Here is a 12745-nt window from a genome sequence, read left to right as displayed (position 1 = left end):
ATAATAGAATATTGATAGCATTCTGCATGCAGCTCTATAGACACCTTGTTCAGCTTACTATTTCCTTTTGGGCCTATTTTTGTGTGCACTGCAGTTTGTTTAATGTCTTCATGGTAGAATTATAAAATAGAATATCTTTGAGAGTGGAAGTGAAAAAAATAACACAAAGTCAATGTCAAGTAAATCTTGAAATAAAAACCTATTTTGGCATAGAAAAAAAAATCAATGTATAATTAATTAACACTCTTTTTTTGAAAGAAAGAAAAACCCTTTAAAAAGTTTCCAGTGAGTTTACTGTGAATAAACCTTCTGCAATATTGTTTGTGAATTGGCAGAGAATATTTTAGTGTCAAAACTTTGGCAACACAGAACTTGAAAAAAGGAAAAGGCTGCCTTTCTTCTATCATGCCTTCAGTGAATTATAGCTAAATAGCTGATGATAGCTACTCTACTTGATTTATGAGGGACCAATTCTTTGTTTAAACCATGATGTGACATCCTTTCCACAGGCTCACGAGCGATCAGAGAGCTCAGAAGTGGCATTTGTTACCCAGTTGGTGAAGAAGTTGATGATAATCATTGCACGGCCAGCACGATTGCTAGAATGTCTGGTAAGTAAAAAGCGTTTTTTAGGAGGTGTAGCAATATATTGTTTGATGAGTATGAAATGTAATTCCAGTGGAATCTTAACAGATTTTACCAACTGATAATGCAAACAACAAGATAGGCTTTGAAAGAGCATACATTAGGAAAGACTTGGTGATTTTGTGAGAAGTACATAGTTCTATAGAAGTACACTGGCTATTCCGTTGTTTTAAGTGTTTCTCTGCAGAATAGACCATACCAGTTTTTAAGTAGTCATTATGCACAGATAATGATAATAGATGCAGACTAGAGGACTGTGCAATGACTCTTCATGTCCAGCAGGAGATTTGATTGTTCTCTCCTGGAACAGCATCATGGCAAGTCACTTTGGATAACATGGGTAATGTCAGGCTGTGGCATTGGAGAAGCTGTTTAGGATGAGAAAATGCAAGTTTTGGAATGTATTGCAAATTTATGAATGCACATAAAGGGTCTCTGTAGGTTGTGGATCATGTCCATAGAAGCATGGTGATATAGGAAAACTTGCTAAGTCTCAGAACAGATACTAACTGTGCCAACTAGTTTCATTGTTAGGAATTTTTTTCTTAAAAAAATCCTTGTACAACATGTAGCAACATTAATTATTTAAGCACCTTAGAAATTTACATTTTAGAACTAGAGCAGGCAGTGCCCTTATAGACCATATAGTCCAATTGCAGTCTTTAAAATGCAGTATATTTCATACTTAAAAGACTCCCTTGCCAGGTGCATGTCTAGGTCTGAATTCTTCAAGGAAGCAGACTCCAGATGTTTGGTAGACACGGTCCCCGCTGCATGCTGGCCCCTACCATACTTAGGCAATAGCTGTAATACTAAATGTAAGTAATGGCTGTAGTTCAGCCGAGTTGATAAGCTCCTGCAGTTAACAATATGTGAAGTCCTGTTAAAATGGGGTGCTTGAACTGAAGCAGTTAAAATCAGCTCTGGGCCTGCGGACTCCCAGGTGAGGTGGCAATCAACAGGGCACTTACATGCAACAGTGGGAGAAGTTATGGGCAAGTAGGGCAAGTATTCATCTGTGGTGAGTGTGTCCCCAAGTAGTTTCTGGGGAATCATCAGTTAATGCAGTTTATACTGCCTTAAGGTCCTCTGTCTGATTAATGTTGTAGCAGTGATCATTGTCTTCCATATTTGACACATAATAAGAAAGAACATTATGTTTGTTTAGCTATGATGCCATTGTACTTGTTGGGCCTTTTCTCTCATCTGAAATTTTATTTGTTTATTGATGTTTATGTTTGATACATGTGAGTAATGGTAACAATGCTTGCTGACTCCCAAGTGGGGGCTTTGAATGGTAGACAACCATTTCATATTGCAGACTGTAGTATGGAGGACTGCTGTGTATTTGCCAAAAGTCATCTTGGTGCATGGAATTTATTTATTTCATTTATAGCCCACCTGTCTGCCAGTTAACAAATCTTTGGATCCTGACTGCATTATTTGACCAGAGCTATATCTATATCTATATATCTATATATCATCTATATATCTATCTATATCTATAGATAGATATAATTTTTATTAGTTTTCAATTACAAAAAATCCAATGTATGTCACATTATATCCATGCCAATGATCACAGCTATATCTAAGTATCCTATTTAACTAATAATGAACTGTGTTCATTTGCTGTAGAAAAAATAAAGCATTGTTTACTTGATTAAACATTCGGGGGAAAGTGCACTTTCAGAGTAGTACATATGGAACAAAAGTTGGTCACTATGATGTGTTCATATCATGGTGCTTGTCTGTGAAGTCCATCTGAAAAGTGATATTTAAATACCATAAACAAATAAATAATTGTTCTTCTGCCATTTGACCCCCCCCCCATGTCTAAACAAGGTTGCTTCTGGAAGGTTCTTAATTGGACTGGTCTTAAATTGGACTAGTTAAAATTAGGTGATAAGGTTTGCAATGTGTACCAGTTTCCTTCATTCTTTTGAAAAGAGAATGGTAGCAGGTGTATGCAGTAACATCTCAGAGATCTGAGTAATAAATTCCAAAGGCTGTTGTGACAGTCATGTAAATAATGTGACAAGATCCCAGATTATAAATACAGGACGTTTCTAATTTAGCTGTTGCTCTAGTATCCAACCTTTTATATATCCATAATTTTTGTGGCTCACTTTACTATACCATGTAATCCTAGTGATAGTTTCGCATTATCTATTATGAATATAAAATTTAGTAGTAGGTGTCTTACTCTCGCTACTATTGATTTCTTGTAACTAAACAGCATCTGGTTTTATTTGCCTTAACCTTATGAGCACCGTAGACAGATAGATGAACTCTTAAATGCCCAGAATCGATTACTTCAGGTTGTTTCCTACAAAAGATACACTTCCAGCAATGTGATTGACTTCTAAAATAAAATTATTGAACATATTAATCATTTACTTGTGCACTTCTAAAATCTGTGGTTTTTTATATGGGGTTTTTAAATTTGCACAAATCTGCTGGATTAATCTCTTCATTCCTTCCTTGATTTTTGTCAACTACTCACTTTATTGTGATATACTGTATTGTCATTTTTCTTCATCCTCAGATATCTTTTCTCATCACTGAATCTTGGGTTATGGGATTTATACAGATTTTAAGTGCAATATAGACTCCTAGTATTGCACTGTATATTATGTCCTAACAGTCCTTTTATGGGTTTTGTGCACCACCCTTCTTTCTTGTTGGCTTATGCTTTCAGATTAAACACTGCAGTTTGAGGTCAGTTGTAGGTACTTTTCTCAGTGGATAGAGCACTGCTAAAGATGGGCCTGGACTAAAATCCCATCTCAGCCTGCTACACTTCCTGCAAAGGCTTAGACAAGCTACTTTTATGTAACTGTTCCCCATCCACAGAATGGGAATAAAAGGGCTTGTTTTGTCTCTTTCCTTTCTAATTATTGGGAATAGGGTGATAAATGAATGTTACCGTGATTATGAAAAGATAAAATGTCTAGCTCACATTATTTGCTCTCCTTGCTTATTATGCTAGGAAATACTCGATGTGATGTTATAATTCTGATGTGTATAATCACTTCTTCCTCCTGCCCCTTTTCTGTGTTGCCTTAAATTTTCCAAAGTAAAAAAATCACAGTAATCCCCAATAATCGTTGACTGGGGTTGTTTTTTTACACAAGGCAATATACACTCTTATTGTTGTGCATATTGTACCAGTGTGAGATGAGCTGTTGGCTGCTGAATCCAGTTCATAACTTGAATGTAGAAGGACCCACATGTTTAAAGTGTTTGTAAATGGCGTCTTTATTCTTATCATTCTTAAAATATATCACCACCCAGAGTTATAGTCTTTGGGAACTGAATTAACCACTCTCCTCTTGTATTCTTGTGCTTTAGGAGTTTGATCCTGAAGAGTTCTACCATCTGCTAGAAGCTGCTGAAGGCCATGCCAAGGAAGGAGAAGGAATTAAATGTGACATCCCTCGTTATATTATTTGCCAGCTGGGACTTACCAGGGATCCCCTGGAGGGTGAGGACTTTCACTTTGCTTTCTTAGGACTATGTAGAGCACAAGTAGGTTAAGAAACAGAAGCCCTCCTTGTTACCTCCAGTGCAATCCTATGCATGTCTGCTCAGAAGTAAGTTCCACTGAATTCAATGGAACTTACTTCCGTGTTTGTGAGTATAATATTGCAAGCTTAGTCTGAGGGCTGATTCACACATTAAGAAATACAGTGATTGTGTATTAAGTGTGAGAGGTAAACTGCTTTTTTAAAAAAAAATTGTTTATATACAGTAATTACATAGTGAGTGAGAGCTACAGTTAGCACCAGGTGACCACAAAGTATTTCCAAAGGTGGTTTCCTTTACGGGGTCCATGCAGTGTACACAGTAACATCATAATGTGTGGCGTGGCCCTGGGTGGCACATCTTTGACTGACGTATTTTCCATCTTCAGCATTCTGTGCTCTCCAGCTTCCAGGTAAATGGTGACTTTTCTGATGTACTGTTTGCTCATCAGAATCTTTGAGATGAAATGGACACTTTTGTAAAATTGTGAAATTATCACTTTAACCCTGAATAAGCACACACGTTGCAATTAGTTTGTTTAAATGTTCTGGAGAAACTTTTGTTTAAAGAATTCTGCTATGAAAAAATATTATGAACACCACCTTCTTCCACCTGATGCCTTCAGATTTTGGCCACATACTCTTGAGTATGGAGAACTGTGTGTCTTAGCTTGCATGTGGGTGAAGAAACTAGGTATGTGATCACCATATTGCATACTATTATATCCTAAGAGTGTGCATTTCTGGTTTCCCCCCAGAAATGGCCCAGCTGAACAGCTTTGATAGTCCAGACACTCCAGAGACAGATGATTCTACTGAGGGAAAGGTACTGAGTTAAAGGATCACTTTTAATCATATAATAGCAGGTCTGTAATAAAGCCATTCTGCGTTAATGGGGTATTATTAAAGTCTAAACTGTGCATGGATATAATCATTTCTGTTCGTGAAGAATACCTGAATGCTCTATATTTAAAAAGGAGATTAAAATTTTAAACTCTTCTACCGCCCCACCCCCCAATGCATGGCCATACATGATGTGTTTCAGTCAGAAACAGTAAAAATTGCTCCAGTCTTTCTCTGGATAATATCAGTAAAGAGCTACAAAAGTGTATGTTAAATTGCTGAGATAAAACAGGTAGAACAAAGTTTAAGAATAGAGATTTTAGAAGCACAATGAAACCATTTAAAGACACTTCCAAAGCAGAATTGGTTGTGATTGGCTTTAGACTTAAATATATGTATTTTTAAAAGATTAACATTAAAAGGAGAGTGAAAAGTATTTCTGGTGTTTTCAGAGTCGGGGAGCCACTGTGCAAGCCAAGAAAACTCCATCTGAAGAGGAATTTGAAACAATTAAGCTAATCAGCAATGGTGCATATGGGTAAGGATATAAGATGATGTCTAGCCCTTAAAAGAAATTAATTTGAAGTCTAACCATGAGTCATAAATGACAATGATGCAGGAGATCTGTAGCTATAGCTCCTGATATTTGTACTTTAAATCCACTGCTGGGGGAAGGTAAGTTTGTCAGATTTGATTGAAACCATGCTGCCCCTCTGTGCTGTTTTTGTGATCTCTCTGTGCTATCCCCAGAGTAGAAGCACATTCAGCCCCCCACCCACAACTGCTTTAAAGTTAAACAAACATGTTTGAAGATCCCATATTGCACCTGTTTCAGCTCAAACATTGAGAAGTTCCACTACTCTTTGTTCCCTGTGGCCCTGAATAAAATAGGGGGAAAGTATGAAATTAATTTTGATCACTAAATTTGGGAGGGGGGGACATATTCAACAGTTTTGCTTGAAACTTTTCAATAATTGTTTTTTAACTTGGTAAGATTTTAAAATATTTCATATATATTTGCATTCTAAACATTTTATAACGGGCTGGAGATGAGTTGATCAGCTGCTCTTGTTATGCTGTGCTGATAATTTTTCCCCAGTTACTTGTGAAATATTCTGTATGTAGTGTGACACAGCAGTCTCTCTGAAAGAAAAGGAAATTGGTCTGATTATTCAAAAGAATTGGAAAATGTTAATATTAGTGTACAGGCAGATAATGATATAATGATAAGCGTGAACATGATATTTGATTATAGAAGTCCTGTTTCTTATAGATGAACATTACACAGAGCTCAGACAGAAACTATGACTTGTTGCTCTTACCCATTATGAATTTGAGTCAGAACTGAGATCTTATCAATATATTTATCATTGCAGAAGGAGCAGGGCAAGAAAAATTAGTTGTTCCTTGTGCTTCATTTTCTGTTTCTTCGTAACTTTATCATCTAATCCAATAAGTGAATCCTGAATAAGAGAAGCAGGATTCAGAATTCCTGGAGTCTGCTCGTGGCAGCACTAATGCAGTGCAACTTTCTTGTCTCAGTGCAGTGTTCTTGGTGCGCCACAGAACTACCCGTCAGCGCTTTGCAATGAAGAAGATCAATAAGCAGAATCTCATTTTGAGGAACCAAATTCAACAAGCTTTTGTGGAAAGAGACATACTAACATTTGCAGAGAATCCCTTTGTTGTGAGCATGTTCTGCTCTTTCGAAACCAAGAGGCATCTATGCATGGTTATGGAGTATGTGGAAGGTATTGTTTCACCACCATAGAATTCATCTTGTCACAACAATGATCTTACATATTGACCAGAAAGTGGTAGTGAATTTTATATGTGCTGACTTGCATGGTGCTTCCAGTATTCTCAAAAGTGTCCCATAGGTGCCATCTTAGAGGATGGAATAATAAATCCACTATGTGCCACAAAGGTTTTAACCTTGAGTGGAGATGGGCATTCTCTTGAGGTGGTCCTGTTCATCATGGACTAGTTAGCCATGTTTGCTCTTGAAACCATAGGTACAAGTATCTGACTTAAGGGTCATGTGAAACAAATAAGAAATTGGAGAAGGTTCACAGCGGAATGAATTGAATATACCCTACACAATATTCTCTTCCATAGGGAAACAGCAATGGAATTTGAGGCTGGCTAATAACTATAGCTATAGTAGGAACACGGGTGGCGCTGTGGGTTAAACCACAGAGCCTAGGACTTGCTGATCAGAAGGTCAGTGGTTCGAATCCCCGCGACGGGACGAGCTCCTGTTGCTCCGTCCCTGCTCCTGCCAACCTAGCAGTTTGAAAGCACGTCAAAGTGCAAGTAGATAAATTGGTACTGCTCCGGTGGGAAGGTAAACGGTGTTTCTGTGTGCTGCTCTGGTTCACCAGAAGCGGCTTAGTCATGCTGGCCACATGACCCGGAAGCTATACGCTGGCTCCCTTGGCCAATAAAGCGAGATGAGCGCTGCAACCCCAGAGTCGGTCACGACTGGACCTAATGGTCAGGGGTCCTTTTACCTTAATAACTATAGTAATATCCATACAGAAATAAGTGTAATGACGCTTGGCAGAGTCTGTCACTTGAGGAATAATTAAAATTAGTCAAATATCTGCAATCAGTGTCTCCTTATTTCTTAGGTTTGCAGTTTTTGTAGTGTTCTAAAATTCCAAGTTGTGCAACATCCAGGAGGGGGTTTTACCCAACTAACCACATTTAATTTGAGAGTACTCACATGACAGCTCCCACTCATGCCTTTAAAACCCACAGGTGCACTCAAAGTGGAGAACTATCCAGACACTTTAGCTAGTGCAGAGAGAGGTTCTCACCCCTTCATAGACTGGGTTCCTAGCAGTATACAATGCCAGTCTTCTGTTATCTGTATAAGTTTTCTTTTTTGGGAAGGTCAAAATTTTGACTTGCACAACTCTTGGTGGATTAGACCCCAGCATTCTTAGCAGAGGTTCATGTCTCTTTTTGATGAACCAGAAGTATCCTCATTGCTTTTTTGTGTGTAAAGTGAGAACAGGAAAGCTACTGCAAGTCTGTTGCTCCATTTCTGTGCTGCTCCTTGTCCTTGGAGACTTGCAAAAGCCAGTGTTTTTTGTTTTGTTTTTAAGCACCGCAAGGTCTGTCATATTTTACCCAACAAGCACAGCTATTGTGGCTGGTGATGCCATGAGCACTACAGATCAGTCCTCCTCCTGTGCTTTCAGTGTTGTGTATTACTTATTTTGAAAAGTCTTTAGAAGCTAAGCCTGACATAGGATAGCTATTGCTGTGGAGAGTGCTCACCTAAATGTAAATACATACAACACTACCTTCTCTCTAACAGCAATACACTACTGTTTTTCTTTCACCCCCTTTCTTCTTTTGTGTACTCACGGGAACTGCTCCTCAGTAGTACACATTCATACTGGGAAAAGGGTTACAAGCCCAAGACTTCAGACCATTATGCCAGAGGCAGTGTATTGGAGCAAATCTTAGCCAGTATAAAGGAGGATATTATTAAAATGTTACACTGGCATATTGCAGTCTCGTACCCATAGCCACCTACCTGAGAATAAACCTCATTGAACTCAGTAGAACTTATTTCTGAATAGATGTGTATTGGGTTTTGCTATAACAAGTTGCATTCATCAGATCTGGCTGACAGACAGCGACTTGACACAAATGTTTCTCATCTTTTTATGCTTTTTTTTTTTTACCATGTTGTCTTAGGAGGTGATTGTGCAACTCTCTTGAAGAATATTGGAGCTTTACCTGTTGATATGGCAAGAATGTATTTTGCAGAAACTGTTCTGGCACTGGAATATCTCCACAATTATGGCATCGTCCACCGTGACCTAAAACCTGACAAGTACGCTTTTAGCTTCTCATGTTTGGACCTGTAGTCGCAGCTGTCCATGCTAAAAATAGTTATAGGAACGATGTGTGCCATTCCCCCCCCCCTGCAAGGGCAAGTTTTTATTTTAATGTTCTTGTTACTGAGCTCTTTCTTTACAGATGTCATTCTGTGCTTTTATTAGTGAAATATATTTGAAATATATTTAGGCAATTCATGATTGCCTAAATTTGAAGTGAGAGTTAGATTTTAAATATAACAAAGTGGGGGGTCCCATTGTCCCTGGGCAGTGAGAAGTGCCTATACTTTAATAGCTGCTAAAAATGCAGATAGGGCACAACTTTATAGCAGATATCTTGGCTCAAACTTTAATTTTAAATGTTTGTGTACAAAGTTGCTCAGAACTGAATCAGTAAGACATTAAAATGTTGCTGATCACTTTCATGCCCAGCTAAAGATACTCATGCTGATCTTTACAGTCCTGCGTGGCCTGAAAGTCATCACATTGAGATCAGTACGAGAGGCCCTGGTCAGTGTTTCCTCACTTAAGAGCGTGCCTTCATTGTGGAAAAGAGTATATCTGTAGAATTCTCTGCCTGTGGAAGTTTGCCTCTATACTATGTGGCAGTCAAGACTCTAAATTAAGGACATTTTATTAAGTGTTTTGGTAGATCATAAATAGTATAACATTGTATAAAACTTTAGTTTGCTTTACTTTTCAGTAACGCTTACCTATTTTTGCTTCAGTCTTCTCATAACATCGATGGGTCACATCAAGCTGACAGACTTTGGCCTCTCTAAAATTGGCTTAATGAGCTTGACAACCAACCTATATGAAGGACACATTGAGAAAGATGCCAGAGAATTCTTGGATAAGCAGGTACTTTGAAGTTTTCTTTTCAAAACATCTATAAATAATTGCACATGCTGTTCTTTAAGGAAGCCAGTAGCAAGTATGTGCCCTGCAGGTTTTGTGACACGTATCTCTTTGATCCACAGGTGGTATAATAAAATCCATATTTATTAAAGATCCCTAAGTATAGGGCAGTTACAGATACAGTTCCATTTGGACTGCAAAGCTACATTCATGCTGATGACCCTTGTGTACTTCTTCAAACATTTGAAAGTTAAAATTCCTTATATAATTTGTTCAAAGCCGTGGCACTATTGGACCTCTTAATGAAATAAAACAGGAATAAGAGTTGTCTTCATGGATGCATTTTATTTATGAAGAAAGCTTCAACTATAAAAGGACAAAAGTTTTGTTTTTAAAATCTTCTGAACTGTCTCAGGATAATTGCAGTAACTTTGTAACTCTTAATTGGCTTTGGTGTGGGGTTTTAAGTTTTCTAATATGAAGTTCCATTCTCTGGGATGCTTCCAGTAGGAAATATAATCTTCATTCCTTGCGCTATGTGGAACAACAGTGATTTTGAATGCAATAGCTCATTCCCCCCCCCCCCCCGTTTCTTGTTCAGGTGTGTGGGACTCCAGAATACATTGCTCCAGAAGTGATCTTGCGGCAGGGTTATGGAAAGCCTGTGGATTGGTGGGCCATGGGAGTAATCTTGTATGAGTTTCTAGTTGGCTGCGTTCCTTTTTTTGGCGACACACCGGAAGAATTATTTGGACAAGTTATCCACGGTATGTGTCCTACCTTTATAAGCAAAAAGTGTTGTCTCCCTGTATTTGGTGAATGGCTCCAAGCCTACTTATTTGGCTCAGGAGGTGTTGGGAAGTTCCATTGACCCTGCAGGAACAGCTTTTGTAGGACACAGAGAGCTGCATCTTTGCAGGGAAGGCAATAAAAGTCTCATTCCCTGAGCACATTCCCTGAGCAGAATACTGCATTTTTCTATTCTAATCCTATCAAACTAATTTATATAGATGAAATTGCCTGGCCAGAAGGAGATGATGCTTTACCACTAGATGCGCAGGACCTCATCGGTAAACTTCTCCGACAAAATCCTATGGAAAGGCTGGGAACAGGTACAAACTCATTTTTATCATAACGGTTGTGGGAAACTCTGAAATATAACCACAGGATGTGAAAACCAACCCCCAAACCTGCTAATTGCAAGGGGGGAGTATGGTGACCATGCAGTTAACCTTCTCAGTGACCTGCTGTTTCCTCAGTCTTTGTCAGAATGGCCATTAAAAGTGTATAGGGTTCTGCAGCAGAAATATGTCATTATAAATGGGGAGCAAGAGCTGAATGGTGCAATTTTCTCCCCATTCCCTGACTTGTTCCCATCATAGCAATTGGGTCTTGCAGTTGAGCTCTACTTTGTTCTAACAGTAGACTGATGTTTAAACATTTTTCGAAGGGTAGACTTACTGGCTTCATTTAGTATGACGTGGTTTAAGAATTCCTAACAATGTTATCATTTCAGGGAGTGCTTTTGAGGTGAAGCAACACAGATTCTTCAAGGATTTGGACTGGAATGGATTGCTCCGACAAAAGGCAGAATTTATTCCACAGTTAGAATCGGAAGATGACACAAGCTACTTTGACAGTAAGGGGGGAAAGTTGACTGTTAACTGTAGATGATTTTCAGTGTTATTGTTAATATTGTGTATTAAGATGTGCACGTAAGTAGCTTGCAAACCTGTTAATGAAAGGGAGTTATGAGCATATTTTGAGCTTTCAGACAAAACCCATTCAACCTTCTGATTCAGAAATCACTCACTCATACAGCCTCATACTGCATTACGCCTTGCAAAAAATGTCATTCTTGGATCCCAATGTAATGTTCAGAAGTCTGAGTTATATTAAAGTTCTTCTGCATTGTGCAGATAAACTCATGATAAGCTTTTAGTTGGATTGGATTTGAAAGTAAAACTTGGTGCATTGTAAGTTGGTGTTATATGAGGAAATGAAGTAGTAACAGGGAGAATGCTATAAAATAGGCAAGACCACTAAGGATGATCTGTTGCACATACTGATCTATAAAGTTTGCACTAAACTACTCATAGTAAAATAAAAGACAATTTGTAGACGATTGTAGAGAGAGCTTCGAATTTGAGAAAGCTGACAAAAGGCCTTGAGAAGTCTACCTTACCCAGATACAGGTTTTCTTTCAAGCTAAGCCTCCCAGATAGGAATTGTCATTTCTGTCTCCTATACAGCATGCAGCTAGTGTTGAGGCCAACTATAATCAATACGTACCTGAAAAGGTGGATTTTAATTGCTCCTGCAGCACAGCATGTGCATCAAGCAGCTCAATTAAGTATTTTGGTTTGTTGTTTTGAGATGTCAGTTTCAAAATTAGAATTTAAAATTAGACTAATTGTCATTCTGTCTTGCTAGCCCATTGCTCCTTATATGCAATGATTAAGTTCCATCATGGCTATGAAAACTACCAATTACAATTGAATTGGTTTCTGCTAAGAAAAGTTATCACTTTTCGGTCCCACCGTTCTGTTGTCAAGATACGTTGAGTACATTTATTGTCTCAGCTGCTTGAGGATGTGAATATTAGTGCAGCTAACAGACAATCTGTTGTTTACTCAGCAAGTGTGCAGAGGTATAACAGTAAAAGTAGCTTCAGTTGCTCTTGCTGTAGCAAAACTATATTAAAAGTAATTTGAATGTGCACAGCCAGGCTAACAGGATTTCTACAACCATGATGTTAATAACTGAAACTCCGCCTTTTTATTGTAGTCATGGTGGACTGAAAGGAGAACTGCCTGAATCTTTGGTTTTAAAAGTTTGAAAGAGCTGTACTTTTGTAATTCGTTTTGATAACTTTGTGTACCTTATGGCCAGGAGAAATGAAAATTTGATGGTGAAAGAAAAAAATGACTGCTATCTAAGAATCAAGCCAAATTATATTCCACTTGTATAATTTGTAAATCTCAGGAAAGTCCCTGATCTCAAGTAGGATATTTA

At 38.2% G+C, this 12745-nt stretch overlaps 1 protein-coding gene across 5 annotated transcripts in view; it reads left to right on the top strand.

Annotated features, from left to right (window-relative positions):
- The window catches only part of MAST2 (microtubule associated serine/threonine kinase 2), a 138804-nt gene that overhangs the window by 112608 nt on the left and 13451 nt on the right, over window positions 1-12745 (top strand). For all 5 annotated transcript variants that reach the window (XM_053392560.1, XM_053392561.1, XM_053392562.1 and 2 more), the window contains 10 exons: window positions 510-611; window positions 4000-4132; window positions 4931-4998; window positions 5468-5553; window positions 6558-6766; window positions 8730-8868; window positions 9601-9733; window positions 10332-10497; window positions 10741-10842; window positions 11247-11369. In XM_053392560.1, the coding sequence (XP_053248535.1) occupies window positions 510-611; window positions 4000-4132; window positions 4931-4998; window positions 5468-5553; window positions 6558-6766; window positions 8730-8868; window positions 9601-9733; window positions 10332-10497; window positions 10741-10842; window positions 11247-11369 (1261 nt within the window). The remainder of the gene's footprint in view (window positions 1-509; window positions 612-3999; window positions 4133-4930; window positions 4999-5467; window positions 5554-6557; window positions 6767-8729; window positions 8869-9600; window positions 9734-10331; window positions 10498-10740; window positions 10843-11246; window positions 11370-12745) is intronic.

The sequence above is a fragment of the Podarcis raffonei genome, chromosome 6, assembly GCF_027172205.1.
Source record: "Podarcis raffonei isolate rPodRaf1 chromosome 6, rPodRaf1.pri, whole genome shotgun sequence".
Lineage (NCBI taxonomy): Eukaryota > Metazoa > Chordata > Lepidosauria > Squamata > Lacertidae > Podarcis > Podarcis raffonei.
This window is presented reverse-complemented; position numbering and strand designations above follow the sequence as displayed.